Source organism: Pleurodeles waltl, chromosome 1_2 (genome assembly GCF_031143425.1).
Source record: "Pleurodeles waltl isolate 20211129_DDA chromosome 1_2, aPleWal1.hap1.20221129, whole genome shotgun sequence".
In the NCBI taxonomy this organism is placed as follows: Eukaryota; Metazoa; Chordata; class Amphibia; order Caudata; family Salamandridae; genus Pleurodeles; species Pleurodeles waltl.
The window spans coordinates 138,753,222-138,769,745 of NC_090437.1; the positions used below are offsets into that span (position 1 = coordinate 138,753,222).

The 16,524-nt window shown below is 47.3% G+C and overlaps 1 protein-coding gene across 1 annotated transcript in view; it reads left to right on the plus strand.

The window, feature by feature from the left end:
* Positions 1-7,762: 7,762 nt before the first annotated feature.
* STBD1 (starch binding domain 1) overlaps positions 7,763-16,524 on the plus strand; it is a 49,370-nt gene continuing 40,608 nt past the window's right edge. Inside the window, exon 1 of the mRNA XM_069236830.1 lies at positions 7,763-8,214. Coding sequence (XP_069092931.1) covers positions 7,863-8,214 — 352 coding nt within the window. The 5' untranslated portion in view covers positions 7,763-7,862. The remainder of the gene's footprint in view (positions 8,215-16,524) is intronic.

The following is a 16,524-nucleotide window of genomic DNA, read 5'->3' on the forward strand; positions in this document are numbered from 1 at the left end:
CCGACCTCACTGGCCCATTACGACATCTCACCAAAGCTGACCACCCCTGGATCTGGGTCAAAGAACAAAACCAGGCATTTGAAAACACCAAGAAAGCCCTCTCGGCTGACTCTACTCTGGTCTTCTTTGAACCCAGGCGAGAGTCCCAGCTATCCGTTGATGCCAGTCCCACTGGTTTAGGGGCGGTCCTAGCCCAGAGACAGGACTATGGAGAATGGGCTCCTATAGCATTCGCTAGCAGGACTTTGACACCCACAGAGCAGCGCTATTCTCAAATAGAACGGGAAGCTATTGCCGTCCACTGGGGGTGTCGCCATTTTTACATCTATCTGTGTGGAAAGGCATTCATAGTGGTTACCGACCACAAGCCGTTACTTCCCCTTCTTAAAGGTTTTGTCATCAAAGCCGCCACTGCGGATTGAAAAATGGATACGGCAGTTGCAGGAGTTCGATTTCCACACAGAATACCAGCCCGGTGCGAAGAACACAGTGGATTTCCTGTCACCCCATGCTCGCCCAGCCATGCCTCAAGAGGCCGACGAGGCTCTTGAAACAGAGGTATATGTCAAATTTGTAGACGACCGGGCCAGGCCACTACCCATACCCCTTGAAGAAGTGGTGGAAGCCAAAAGCCAAGATGACTGCCTGCTGTTAGCCATGGAAGCTGTGCGCTCCACTAACTGGCGGCCACTAGAACACCCTGCCAGCTTCCACACAGCTGTGGCCAGAGCCACCCTTCAGGCCCTCTTCCACGTCCAACAAGAGCTTTCGGTGAGTGAGGATGAGTGCCTCCTACGAGGGTCTCGTCTGGTGGTGGCTGCTTGTCTGGGGCATAGAGCCATTTTGTTAGCACATTGCGCTCACCAAGGCATAGTCAAATCAAAGAATCAGCTTTGAAGCAAGGTCTGGTTCCCAGGACTTGACCAACAGGTGGAGGACGTTATTAAAAGGTGCTTAGTCTGCCAGGCGAGTGGAGCGCCCAATCCCCCTGCACCTATTATCACCGCAGAAGGTCCCACAGCCCCCTGGCAGAGGGTCAGCGCCGACTTTGGGAGCCTTCCAGATGGGACCTACTTGCTAGTGGTGATGGATGACTACTCTCGATTCCCTTAGGTGGAATTGGTGCCATCTACAGCCGCCCATGTGGTCATGCCAAAGATGGAAAAACTGATGGCCACCCCTGGCCTCTTTGAGGAGCTGCACACAGACAATGGGTCCCCACTGAATACCCCGTGAGTGGGCTGACTTTTTGAAGTCAGAGGCACAGCTCACCGTCGGCTCACGCCTCGCTGGCCTCAGTCCAACAGCAAAGTGGAGCGATTTGTGCAGACTCTGTCCAAAACAATCCGCATCGCTATTGCGGAGTCTCAAAATGTTGAGGGTGCTAGCTACATTTTCCTCCAAGAATACAGTTACCCCACATGTTACGACGGACGTCACCCCGAGCCAACTCTGTTTTGGGACAGCTGTAATGGATGCCATACCTCATCACCCCATTTGGACCACCCAGCCTAATCCTCCAAACCAATCAATGAGACGGAGGTCTTGCAACAACGTCTATACATCTAAGAGACGGAGAGCACGGAACATCTCTATTCGTGTAGGGGACATGGTATTGGTGAAGGACCGCCATCCTGGTGGGATGCTCCGTCTCCCTTTTGAAGCAGAACTATGGACTGGCATCACTATCAAAGGAACTATGGTGACAGCAACAAGAGACTGTGAGAGTGTCACGAGAAATGTATCCCAGTTCAAAATGATTCTCAATTCACCGCCCTCATACCGGGCCAGGGCTGGATGTAGGAAAGTACCATCTTGCCTGGCACGTTACCCCCATATTTCACTGTATATATGTTGTTTTAGTTGTATGTGTCACTGGGACCCTGCCAGCCAGGGCCCCAGTGCTCATAAGTGTGCCCTGTATGTGTTACCTGTGTTATGACTAACTGTCTCACTGAGGCTCTGCCAACCAGAACCTCAGTGGTTATGCTCTCTCATTTCTTTCCAAATTGTCACTAACAGGCTAGTGACCAATTTCACCAATTTACATTGGCATACTGGAACACCCTTATAATTCCCTAGTATATGGTACTGACGTACCCAGGGTATTGGGGTTCCAGGAGATCCCTATGGGCTGCAGCATTTCTTTTGCCACCCATAGGGAGCTCTGACAATTCTTACACAGGCCTGCCATTGCAGCCTGAGTGAAATAACGTCCACGTTATTTCACAGCCATTTACCACTGCACTTAAGTAACTTATAAGTCACCTATGTGTCTAACCTTTACCTGGTAAAGGTTGGGTGCTAAGTCACTTAGGCCCGTATTTATACTTTTTTTGCGCCGCATTTGCTTAGTTTTTTTACGCAAAAACGGCGCAAACTTGCAAAATACTATTGTATTTTGGAGGTTTGCGCCGTTTTGCGTCAAAAAACGGTGCAAATGCGGCGCTAAAAAAAGTATAAATACGGGCCTTAGTGTGTGGGCACCCTGGCACTAGCCAAGGTGCCCCCACATTGTTCAGGGCAAATTCCCCAGACTTTGTGAGTGCGGGGACACCATTACACGTGTGCACTATACATATGTCACGACATATGTATAGCGTCACAATGGTAACTCTGAACATGGCCATGTAACATGTCTAAGATCATGGAATTGTCACCCCAATGGCATTCTGGCATTGGGGAGACAATTCCATGATCCCCCGAGTCTCTAGCACAGGCCCGGGTACTGCCAAACTACCTTTCCCGGGGCTTCACTGCAGCTGCTGCTGCTGCCAACCCCTCCGACAGGTTTCTGCCCTCCTGGGGTCCAGCCAGGCTTGGCCCAGGAAGGCAGAACAAAGGACTTCCTCAGAGAGAGGGTGTTACACCCTCTCCCTTTGATAAAAGGTGTCAGGGCTGGGGAGGAGTAGCCTCCCCCAGCCTCTGGAAATGCTTTGATGGGCACAGATGGTGCCCATCTCTGCATAACCCAGTCTGCACCGGTTCGGGGATCCCCCAGCCCTACTCTGGCGCGAAACTGGACAAAGGAAAGGGGAGTGACCACTCCCCTGACCTGCACCTCCCCTGGGAGGTGCCCAGAGCTCCTCCAGTGTGCTCCAGACCTCTGCCATCTTGGAAACAGAGGTGCTGATGGCACACTGGACTGCTCTGAGTGGCCAGGGCCAGCAGGTGACGTCAGAGACTCCTTCTGATAGGCTCTTACCTGTGTTGCTAGCCTATCCTCCTTCCTAAGTAGCCAAACCTCATTTTCTGGCTATTTAGGGTCTCTGCTTTGGGGAATTCTTTAGATAACAAATGCAAGAGCTCATCAGAGTTCCTCTGCATCTCTCTCTTCGCCTTCTGCCAAGGAATCGACCGCTGACTGCTCAGGAAGCCTGCAAAACCGCAACAAAGTGCAAAGATGACAACTGCAATCTTGTATTGCTGATCCTGCCGCCTTCTCGACTGTTTTCTGGGCGGTGCATGCTGTGGGGGTAGTCTGCCTCCTCTCTGCACTAGAAGCTCCGAAGAAATCTCCCGTGGGACGACGAAATCCTCCCCCTGCAACCGCAGGCACCAAAAGAACTGCATCACTGGTCCTCTGGGTCCCCTCTCAGCACGACGAGCGTGGTCCCTGGAACTCAGCAACTCTGTCCAAGTGACGCCCACAGTGCAGTGACTCTTCAGTCCAAGTTTGGTGGAGGTAAGTCCTTGCCTCCCGACGCTAGACTGCATTGCTGGGTACGGCGTGATTTGCAGCTGCTCCGGCTCCTGTGCACTCTTCCAGGATTTCCTTTGTGCACAGCCAAGCCTGGGTCCCCGACACTCGAACCTGCAGTGCACAACCTCCTGAGTTGTCCTCTGGCATTGTGGGATCTCCTTTTGTGACTTCGGGTGAGCTCCGGTTCACTCTTCTTTGTAGTGCCTGTTCTGGCACTTCTGCGGGTGCTGCTTGCTTCTGAGTGGGCTCCTTGTCTTGCTGGGCGCCCCCTCTGTCTCCTCACGCAATTGGCGACATCCTGGTCCCTCCTGGGCCACAGCAGCATCCAAAAACCCTAACCGCGACCCTTGCAGCTAGCAAGGCTTGTTTGCGGTCTTTCTGTACGGAAACACCTCATCAAGCTTCTTCACGACATGGGACATCCATCCTCCAAAGGGGAAGTTCCTAGCCCTCTCCGTTCATGCAGAATCCACAGCTTCTACTATCCAGTGGCAGCTTCCTTGCACCCACAGCTGGCATTTCCTGGGCATCTGCCCACTCCCGACTTGATCGTGACTTTTGGACTTGGTCCCCTTGTTCCACAGGTAGTCTCGTCTGGAAATCCATTGTTGTTGCATTGCTGGTGTTGGTCTTCCTTGCAGAATTCCCCTATCACGACTTCTGTGCTCTCTGGGGAACTTAGGTGCACTTTGCACCCACTTTTCAGGGTCTTGGGGTGGGCTATTTTTCTAACCCTCACTGTTTTCTTACAGTCCCAGCGACCCTCTACAAGCTCACATAGGTTTGGGGTCCATTCGTGGTTCGCATTCCACTTCTAGAATATATGGTTTGTGTTGCCCCTATACCTATGTGCTCTCATTACAATCTATTGCAGAGGTCTTCAAACTGGGGGGCGGGCCCCCCTAGGGGGGCCTGAAGTGATCCCAGGGGGGGCCCCAGACTCTGGCCAAAATACATATTATACAGATAACAGGCCTTTGTTTGAAGCAGAAGTATGTTATTGCAGTTTTAAAAAGGTAGCAGTACTTAACTGCAATGTTTAAATAGGTTTAGACATATTTAAACATTGCCATGTTTATAAAATAATTGTGAAAAATTCTGAGGGGGGCCCAATTATTTTTATTTCTCAACTGGGGGGGCGCGGCATTAAAAAGTTTGGAGACCTCTGATCTATTGTGACTGTACATTGCTTGCATTGCTTTCTATTTGCTATTACTGCATATTTTTGGTATTGTGTACATTTATCTTGTGTATATTTGCTATCCTCATACTGAGGGTACTCACTGAGATATTTTTGGCATATTGTCATAAAAATAAAGTACCTTTATTTTTAGTATATCTGTGTATTGTGTTTTCTTATGATATTGTGCATATGACACCAGTGGTATAGTAGGAGCTTCACACGTCTCCTAGTTCAGCCTAAGCTGCTCTGCTAAGCTACCTTTTCTATCAGCCTAAGCTGCTAGACACCTCTTCTACACTAATAAGGGATAACTGGACCTGGTGCAGAGTGTAAGTACCCCTTGGTACCACTACAGACCAGGCCAGCCTCCTACACTGGATCCATGAACAACAACCTAGTGACTGTCCGGAAGAATGCTGCTTTTCCCCCTGTATCTCCCAGACAGGCTGAGCCTTCGACAGCCGGAGATGTTGTGCCTGGGCAGGACTCTCGCCATGCCACACTCTCCCAGCAGTGGAAGAGCTGAAGACCATGGCTGAGAGTAGGAGAGACTCCACCAACAGTCAAGAAGTGCCGGTTGGGAGGTAAAGAGGAGGGTGGTACCATCTCCGGTCCAATCCGGGTCCCTCCCGGTGCTACGCAGACTTCGTACTTGATTGAAAGTTATCATTATTTGTTGCGGCTATGCTATTTATTGCACCTAATTCTATTCCTGTTATGGTTTTTGTTTTCTTAGTTGGGGAGGAATGTAGTGTTTGCTGGTGATTCGGCAAACCCATTAGATGGATCCCCTGCGGGGTTATATCGGGCACACCCCTCCTCTGCGAGAATCTATGGTCGTGCCCTCGTGACGTAGGGCCAAAGGGTTAACAAAGGAGTGGGTGGTGGCGCGACAGTTAGTTGGAGTGTGCTGCACGAGCTATGCCCAGTTACTAAACGTATGAACACAGTGCAGCTTGGGCCTAGCGTCTTATTCCACACAGCACCCACTCTACAGAGACATAAAAAATAAAGACCATTTTTGGCTTAAAAAAGCAGGAGTCTCCTGTCTGAATTGGACCTGTTGGCATGTATACATACAAACGGGAACTAAATCACTGACTTTTTTTTTAAGGACTTTGTAAAGTGCACTACTCACCTGTGAGGGTCTCAAGGCGCCGAGGAGGGGAGGAGGGAGAAGGGGGAGGTGCTGCTACTGCTCGAACAGCCAAGTCTTGAGAAGTTTCCTGTAGGTAAGGAGGTCTTTGGTCTGGAGCAGGTGGGTGGGAAGAGTGTTCCACATTTTGGCAGCGAGGTGCGAGAATGATCTACCCCCGGTTGTAGTTCTGCGGCCGTGTGGGACGGTTGCCAGGGTGAGGACGACGGAGCTGAGGTCAGGGTCGGGGTGTAGAAGGAGAGTCGTCTGTTGAGGTATTCTGGTCCGGTGTTGTGCAGTGCTTTGTGAGCGTGGGTGAAGACTTTGAAGGTGATTCTCTTGTTGACTGGGAGCCAGTGCAGGTTTTTCAGGTGGTCTGTGATGTGGCAGCAGTGGGGAATATCCACGATAAGGCGTGCAGAGGCGTTCTGGATGCGTTGCAGTCTCTTCTGGAGCATGGCCGTGGTTCCTGTGTAGAGGGCATTGCCGTAGACCAGCTTGCTGCTTACGAGGGCTTGGGTGACTGTTCTTCTGGTTTCGGTGGCTATCCATTTGTAGATCTTTCGGAGCATGTGGAGGGTGTTGAAGCAGGAGGAGGAGATAACGTTGACTTGCTGCGTCTTGGATAGTGAGGAGTCCAAGATAAATACTAGCTTGCATGCGTGGTCGGTGGGAGTCGAAGTAGTTCCGAGAGTGGCAGGCCACCAGGAGTCATCCCATGCGGAGGGGGTGGAGCCGAAGATGAAGACTTCCGTCTTGTCAGAATTGAGTTGAGGCAGCTGCTCTTCATCCATTCGGCGATGGCCTTCCTTCCTTTGTGGAGGTAGGTCTTGGCGGAGACCTTGGTGTGGGAGAGGATCAGCTGGGTGTCATCGGCGTATGAGATGATGTTGAGGTTGTAGGATTGGGCGATGTTAGCGAGCCGGGTCATGTAGACATTGAAGAGGGTCTGGCTGAGAGACGAACCCTGGGGTACGCCGCAGAAGATTTCGGTGGCCTTCGAGCGGAAGGGGTGGAGGCGGACTCTGGGTACTGCCGGTGAGAAAGGAGGTGACCCAATCCAGGGCTCTGTCGCAGATTCCAGCATTGCTGAGGCGTGAGCGTAGGGTGTGGTGGCAGACGGTGTCAAACGCAGCTGAGAGGTCCAGGAGGATGAGGGCCGTGGTTTCGCCGCTGTCCAATATGGTTCTGATGTCATCGGTGACAGCGATGAGGGCGGTTTCGGAGGATTACCAGAATGTCTATTATATTAACTTTTCACAAATCGTCAGTGGTTTCCTCAGCAAAGTTAAGGACATGAACATAGGGTCCGATAGGGACTGTTTCAATGTCCGTTCTAAAACACTGGCAGGCCCGGCCCAGCCCACTTAAAGCCCTGGCTGCTGTAAACATAATGACGTCAGTCCGGATTCCGTTCTGTCTGCTCGGGTAACTCAAGCGTGCGCTTCACTTTTTTGTTAAAGGAATGTCAAATTGCCCGAGATTAATGCCCGTGAAGTGATATATTGCTTTGAAATTAACACAATTTATAAAAACTGCAGAACGTTTTTCACGGATGAGAATTTGAGGATCGTACTTTTCTTTATTTAGCCGAAGTATACAAATGTTACAGAGTACTAGATTAGTGTTGTTGGTCTGTCGGTGCGTGCGTGCTGCTCCGCACCTTTTCCCCACGCAGGGCAGTCGGTGCAGTACAGCGCAGGAAGGCGGGCAGAGGAGTGACATCGGTCGCCCCGCCCAGCCGAAGAAGATTTTATATTGCAGCCGGAGGACGGCTGTGCTGCTGTTCTGCAGGTCGCTCTTTGTGTGTCGCGGGTCCCCTAAGCTTACCCAGAGAGGCAATGGCAGGAGGAGGTCCCCATGCGCAGACACCGAGCTCTCCCGCCGGCGGCAGGGGCGCTCTAGCCGAGGCGGTGGGCGGCGTGTGGTCGGCGCTGGTACTGGGGCTTCTCGCTGCTATCTTTGCTTGGCTTTGGTTCGGAGGCTCTGGGGATAATGAGGACAAGGGGGCGGCGGGTAGCCAGCCCGGAGCAAAACCTGTATCAAACACGAGAAAAGAAGTAGAAGGCGAGGAACAGGCTCCGGTCGGCTGCAACGTCCAATCTGAAGGGATAAGGGGGGACGTGGAGCCCGAGGAGTCTGCAAGCCGAGCAGCCAAATGCCCGTCACACTTCAACGCAGACACGGCAACAGGTAACACTCGGCGCTCGAGTTGACCCAGTGCATCTACGGAGAGACCCACACGGCTCACTCTGCCCCTCGCACCCGTTCTAGTGCTCTCCCCAGTACTTGCCACTGTTTGTTAACGCTTTAAGAAGGCAGTGCGTAGAGAGGCCTTGCATTTGAACCAGAGTAATCCCGGGTATCTCTAGTTGACAGCGATTTACTTACTGGTCGTTTGTGGCGTGTGGATTAGATTAATGTTTAAAATGTTTACACACGCACAGACCAGTAACTTCCAAAAGCGTGGCGGTCCCAGTTCGTTCGTTCTCCCCCCACCCAAACACCATTCATTTGTTTTAAATTTGTTTTATGTGACCCAGGGCCTTATATTTGACGAATAGGCAGGCCTTCTGGACGCGAGCCGTGTATATAGTAACGTTATATACTAACATATCAAGGTTTGCTGGTGAACTACTTTAACGAAAACTATCGATGGCTTTTTGGATATGACTTTTTTTTCCCTCGAGACTGCCAGGGTCGGGTTAATTAAACTACAGGGGCTGGAGTTTGGGGCGAGGATACAGCTGAGTTATTATAATAAAGTTCAATGCACCTCATCTCTGCAGCTGGTTTTCAACGTTTTTGGTTTAATAAATAACTTGTTTTTCTGTAACATTGCCTATAGCAATAGAGGTCCGTGGGAGGAAGGCAGCAGCCTGCTCGCCAGAAAATCGCTTAACCTAGTTTTATTTTTAGCAGTAAGACCTTGCCGAAAATCTGCGAGGCCATAAATTACAGTGTGTGAGCGTGGGGAGGGTTGCCCCTGTGAGCTATTGATTTAGTTGAGACACGATAACCTTTTTTTTTTTTTCCTGACATGCAACTGACCAGTCATCTCTATGACCTGCTGACATATGACGTTAAGCAGGAATGTTTGTTTTGGCCGCCCCTTCGGAATGGTCGGTTCTCTGCAGGTTCATGCACCATGTACTACTGCCCAGTGAGAGACGGCCACATCTTACTAAACGTATTGATTGATTCAAATTGAGAATCAAAAAGGGCGGCTGGTTAATGCTAAACCTGTTGTAAGTTAACCTTTGGCTAGTATTTGTTTACTCCGCCTTCGTTGTTGGTGTTTAACTTGTCAAGATGTTAGCATAAAGCCACTACAACCAGGGTGGAAAGTGGTCGTAACGTTGCTTGTACAAGTGACAAGTCAAGGAAGACAGTGAAGCAATGTTACCTGCTGTGGGAATAGGCAACCAACTAAAAATTCGTCCTCTGCAGAGTGGCACAGATGTGAGCGTTTAGAGGCACTGCTGGTTGTGCCACTCTTAAAACTGTAAAACTTTGCACTTGTATAGCGCACTACTCACCCGTTAGGGTCTCAAGGTGCTGTAAGCATAACGCTGTGGAACCCCTCCTGGCTCTTCCCTGTGAAGCACCCACTCCTGGACAGCCCGAGGGTGAAGCCAAGCATCCAAGCGCTGTGAGGGCCGTTGTGGAGATTAAGCAAGCTATTGCCCAGTTAAGTGGGACCCATTAACTAGATTAGACACCGAGGTGAGCATTATCTGGTCCAGAGGAATTGAGCCCAAGACCCGCCGAGGTGGGAATTGAACCCTGGTCCCGCACCAGATCTCTGCATCAGGGTCTGCCGCTCTAACCATTGTGCCACACTTCTCCACTCTTACCACCTGCATTGGATGGCAACAAGCTGTGTTTTGGTTCCAACAGATTAGTGATAGTACAGTGTTCCTTAGTCGCCCTGACTTTTCAGAGTTCAGATCGCTGCCTTTTTGAGAGAGCTTAGGAAGCACCACAACAGCACCTGCACGCTTTCCGTGTGTTATATGGGCAGTACTTTGCAGGAACCTAGGGAGCATTGAAAGCCCCCACTGAATCCTGCTGTTCTGCTAGCCTTCAAGTGCTCACTTTAACCCCTTGGGTGCCGCCAAGGATGTAACAGTTAGGTCCTAGGCCCGGCCTCCCTACCCCCCCCCCTCCTCCCAAGGCACAGATGGAAGGGAAATTTGCTTCCCCTTACACCCCCCGGTGACTTCTGATGATGCCAGCGTGTGATCGCGTGCTGACCTCATCAGAGGCCGCCTCCATCGTGTCAGAGGAAAGACTATTTCTTTGAGCATTCACGATCGGGCTGCAGGTATGCCTACTAGACACCAGGGATTTTTGTTCACTTTGAAAGTGACATGAGGGGAGGCAAGGGCTGCTCCCCAAGGGTGTGGCATTTTTTATCAGGCCTTTTCTGCCTCCCTTGGGGACAGATTGGCCTATTTAAAAGATGTGGGGAGCGACCCCTTAGGCAAAGGTCTCTCCCATCGGAGGAGAGGGGGGAGCAGTGAATTGCACCTGGGGGCAAACTTATTTTAGGCCATAGCCCACTTGGGGGCAGATCAGCCTATTTTAATTAGGCCAATCTTCCCCCAGGGGTGGGAGGGGGGAGGGCTGGAACCACTAGGCAACAGGGATTCATAAATTATTATTTTTTTTTTTATATACACATGGAGAGTGACCCCCTTAGGCAAGAGTCCGGAGGGGGGGGTTATTTTAGGCTATTTCTGCCCCACTTTGGGGCAGACGGCCTATTTTAATTAAGCCACTCTTCTCCCAAGAGGGGCAGAAACCGCTAGGCACCAGGGATTAAGGGAAAAAAATGTTTACAGATGACAAGCGACCCCTTAGGCAAGAGTTGCTTCATGGGGTGGGGGCCATTTCTGTGCCCCCCTCTCTTCCCCCCCCCTCCTTGGGGGCAAATTGGACTATTGCTATTAGGCTGATCTGCCCCCAGGTGGGTCGGAAACCGCTTAGGCACCAGGGATAGGTGTGTGTGTTTTGTTTGGGGGAGGCAGCCCCTTGGGCAAGGGTCGCTCCCCATGGAGACACATTACTGTTGAGGCAAGAGATAGAGATATATATATATATCTATATCTATATCTATATCTATATCTATCTATCTCTCTCTATCCAATATAAAAATAGTGGGGTATGGCTACCAACCAGTATAGGCATACTTATGCCCCAACTGAAGGGGGGGGGGGGGTAACAGTCTTTCACCTCTCCCCCACACACCAAAACATCTTATACCATGGCAAGCAAGAGGACAATTGATTATTTTGGGTTTTGATTTTACATTTGGGCCATGAGAGCTTGTGTAAGTCTCAATCGTCCCACGTGGAATGGGGAGGGCTGCACTTTTTGTATTTTGGGACACTGCCAGGTTAAAAAAAAAAAAAAAAAAAAATCTACAAGACCTAGACCCGTCCGAAAACTAAACATCTGGGTGAGTCTAGGGTGGTGTGCTTCACATGCACCCACACCATTTTCTTAACCACAAAGCCCTGCTAACCTCCAACTTTGCTTCAAATCACACATTTTCTCCACATTTTTGTGATGGAACTTTCCGGAATCTGCAGGAATCCACAAACATCCTTCCACTGAGCATTCTCATCTACACCGATATTTAAACCCCCCCCAACCCCCCCCCCCCCCAAAATATATATATATATATATATATTTTTTTTCAAACTGCCCTTTTGGACCTGCATTGGTCCCCCCTCAATTTCAACCTGTTTTTGGCTCTTCCCTGTCACAGGCACTTGGCCCACCCACACATGTGAGGTATCATTTTTATCGGGCGACTGAGGGTAACGTTGGGTGGAAGGAAATTTGTGCCGTTGCAGTGATCCCACACAGAAATGTGGGGAAAAATGATTTTTTTTTTAAAGCTAAATTTGAGGTTTGCTGAGGATTCTGGGTAGGAAAACACTGGGGGGGGGTCCACGCAAGTCATACCCCTCCCCAGGACTCCCTCGGGTGTCTAGTTTTCATAAATGTGGGGGTTTGGTATGTTTCCCTGGATGGCTGCTGAGCCTAGGACCAAAAACGCCAGTTGGCATATCCTAAATATCACAGGGGAAGAAAATTGGCCCAAACATGGTTGAGGCTAGCAGCAGGAGTAGCTAAAAGAAACCTAGCCAAGGCATGGGGAGCAAGTGACCCCCATCGGTTAGAGAATGGTAATATAACATAGATTGGTGTCACCTAGTCGAACAGGAGATCTATCAAGGCCGGGGCTGTACCAAGAAATACGATAAAATATGGTCCCACTAGCGTAGCTATGGAGGTATATTAACACATGTCATAATGTATTGCTGTGTAACTCATTGGAGCATAGACTGGGAACATTGGTTCTGAAAATACATGATCACCGAAAGGCTGAATGTTGAACATTAAATGAACTAACTTGCTGATGTCAGATTGCAATATTATACCCTTTCTCATCTAAAAGCAAAATGTAAACTATATAATGATGTCGACATAAGCTGTATTCCGAGCATTTGAGTACTTTATTAAAAAGTTAAACAAATTGTGGTGTGCATAGGATTCTGGATAACAGAACCAGGTGAGGGCTCCACAAGTCACCCGACCCTGGATTGCCCTAGGTTTCTAGTTTTAAAAAATGCACAGATTTGGTAGGTTTTCCTAAGCTAAAGACCAAAATCCACAGCTAGGCACTTTCCAAAAAACCTGTCAGATTTCAATGTAAAAATGTGATGTGTCAATGTTGCGTTTCCTGTCGCGGGCGTACAGCCTACCCACACAAGTAAGGTACAATTTTTATCGTGAGGCTTGGGGGAACACAGAATAGAAGAACAAGTGTTATTGTCCCTTATTTTTCTACTTTTCTTTTCCCTTCCAAATGTAAGACAGTGTGTGAAAAAGAAGTCTATTTGAGAAATGCCCTGTAATTCACATGTTAGTATGGGGACCATGGAATTCAGAGATGTACAAATAATCACTGCTTCTCAACCCCTTATCTTGTGCCCACTTTGGAAGTAAAGGTTTCCTGAATACCTATTTTTCACTCTTTATATTTCACCAAATGAATTGCTGTATACAATGAAAACCCATTGCAAGGTGCAGCTTCTTTATTGGCTCTGGGTACCTAGGGTTCTTGATGAACCTAGAAGCTCTATATATCCCCCCAACCAGAAGAGTCAAGCAGATGGAACAATATATTGCTTTCAAACATCTGCCATAGCTGGAAAAATGTATAGAAGAAAACGTGGACAGAAATGGCTCCCCCCCCCCTCAATTTCAATATTTTGTTTAATTTTAGCCATTACTTTCTGTAGGAAAACTGTGAAGGATCTACACAAATTACCCCTTGCTGAATTCAGAATGTTGTCTACTTTTCAGAAATGTTTAGCTGTCTGGGTTCCAGCATTGGTTTCATACCCATTTCTGTCACTAACTGGAAGGAGGCTGAAAGCACAAAGAATTGTAAAAATTGTGTTTTTCAGTAAAATGACAAAATTGTGTTGAAAAATTTGGTTTTCTGATTCAAGTCTGCCTGTTCCTGAAAGCTGGGAAGATGGTGGATTTAGCACCACGAACCCTTTGCTTTTTTCCAGTGAAAAAAGCACAGCTTTCCTATGCATCCATTCTTTTAACAAATTTTTTAGGTGTATTTTGGTTAATTTCTTGGTCTTCTACAGGGGAACCCACAAACTCTGGGTACCTATAGAATCCTAGGATGTTGGGGGGGAAAAAAAGGATGCACATTTGGCTTGGGTAGCTTACGTGGGGAAAAAAGTTATGAGAGCCTAATGGCAAACTGCCACAAATAGCCAAAAAAAAGGCCCGGCTCCTGAGGGGAAAAGGCCTGGCAGCGTAGGGATTAGACACTCATTAGTATTTCTAGTTGTCACACCTGGGAGATGGTGTTGTAGAACAAAGGCAGCACTACTGGACATCTGACTGCCACACTCAGTACCCTACTAGAACTACATAGTGTCATTACTCAAGTTGGCATAGACATAACCTGATATTAAACTTTTCTGTTTCTCAGACTTTGCACAGATGGCATTTTACAAGGCTGAATGTAGTAAAATGATCTTGATATTACAGCTGTAATAATAATGAGAAAAACTGAACCTTTGTTGATGATATGCTACTTTCAGCTCGAGGTGGGTGAGCAAACAAATTAACAGGCAGGGCCAAATGTATGACTTGCTTCATAGAGCTCATGCACAAGCTGAGCCTTGAAAACTTGTCATGGAAATCATACAACAAACTTCATTTAAAATGATAGCCTCTTAAACTCAAAAGTATATTGCTTTAAACATGTGGTAGCTTTGAGATTGATTACCTCGTATTACTGCACTAAGAAGTACTTACTAAAAGTGATAGTTTTTAAGCATGAAATAAAAACTGTTCCAGACCCCCACCCTTGCAACAGTGCCAATAGTAAACTAGGAGACACAGCAGTGGACATTTGAACCCTGTATGTGATTTACAGCTGGTATTCTGAACTTGCATATTTGAATGTGCTGTCATATAGAAGAGTGAAGAAAAAATAGCATTGATAAATTATTTGCCTAAATTGCACATTTTGGTTAAGTGGGAAAGCCACAATTAATCAAGTATTTCTGGTTTCACATTTTGTATAAATCCGCCACTAAGCCATCTGTTTGTTAATACTGTTTAACTAAAATGTTAATACTTTGCTTTTTCCTCTGTCAATAAAGGGTTGAGTGAGTGCAGCAGGTGGAAGCCACAGAAAGCTCAACCTCGATATGGGCTCGAGGTTCCAGTGGGACCTTGTGTTGAGGCAAAGCCAGGCCTGCCTAGACTCCTAGCTACAGATAAGGTAGAGCGAATCATAATGGAGTTAAACTCTGGTTCATCAGAAGAGTAAGATTCCTGCACCTACATCGTTCTAAATTATTTTTCAGGCATAGTCCCTAATATTTGAAGTTGTCAATGGTAAAACCTCTCTTGAAAAAGTTCAGTTTAGATCCTTCTGTAGCAAGAAGCTATCAACCCGTTTCACTCTACTATGTAGAGCTCCTCAGCATGGTTCTCTTCTCTAAACATTTGCATGTATCATCTGACTGTAAATGTCAAAGGCTTTGGTTTAGAAATGAATTCCTTTGCTGACGATACTCGGATTAGTCTGTGGGTCAATAAGTCTCTGCATAAAATAAAAGATGTCGTCAGCAATTGCTTGTCAGAGCGAAGGGTTCCAAACAGGAGTGTTTGGAAAAAAATAACACCTAAATTTACTCTTCATGGCGAGGACCTCTTGATTTGCTGTCTGTGATGTCGGAGAATCTAACAGTCAGGGATTCAAGATAAAGACCTTAGATTTGCATCTCACATAAATAAGACTATCCCTACCTCATTTTTGCAGTGAAGACTGTTGCACACAGTTTTTTCTTTTCACTCCAAGAAAATTGAGCTGTCTTGTCTAATGTAGTAATCAGCTCACAGCTGTATTGTGTGAATGCCTGTACCTGGGACTGTTTAAGTTTGCAATTCGTAGGGTCTAAAGCATACATGACATGGCAGATAGTGATTTTCAGTCTTTATAAATATGAAGACCGAGGCAAAAAAGATCCCTCCACTGGCTTCCGGTAAAGCAAAGAATTGGGTTCAGCACTTTTTTTTTTTTTTTTTGTACTAAACTAACTACTCCTTCTGCCAGAACCTTTTTCCTAGACATAAGACAAAGATCTAGCTGACCTGAAAAGCTACTACTACTGACACTGATTTGTAAAATCTAGAACAATGGCATTGCTTTCTCAGTTTTAACGATATGCAACACCTTTCTGGCGACCCTTCGACTAAATGTGAATCTGACTTCCATTTAAAAAAAAAAAGCTTTAAAGTTTCCTGTAACGTTAATTTAGATATTTCTTTGGTGGTTCCTACTTTTGGTTCTTAGGCCAAGTATCCTTTGGGATTATGTATTGCTTGTCATAAATGTTTCGTTTGGTCTTAAGTGTACGCAATATGGGTATGTCTGTGTTATCTGTACTTTAGCAATATAGATATATGTTCAGCTACGCTAACTATGGACAATTATATAGCACAGTGTTAATTGAATATTTCTGGAACTTAATAAGAGGTGTTTATGTATGGCAAAGTTTGGCAATCGTTTTATCAACTACGTTAGAAAAAGAGATTGAGTGTGCAGCATATACAAAAAAAACTATAGGTGCAGGGTATAAGCTGCTGTTTTCAGTGGGGGACTAACCCACTGACCTCTTTTACCTTAATTGGAACCTGTGTCCAACAAGTTGCACAAAAATATATTTTTGCAAATACATTAACTATTGAGTTATCTAAGATGTGAAACTTTGGCTTTAGGGTCACATATCGTTCTCTGCATCAAGGATTGAAAGCGGTGCTCTGTAGGATGTTCATTATTCCTGTTGCTCTTTGGTAACTAAACCAGTTAGAAGCTAACCAAATATTTCACACTTCTGCAAGTACAAGAACAGCCTGATCAATCTTGCCTGCATATACTTGTTT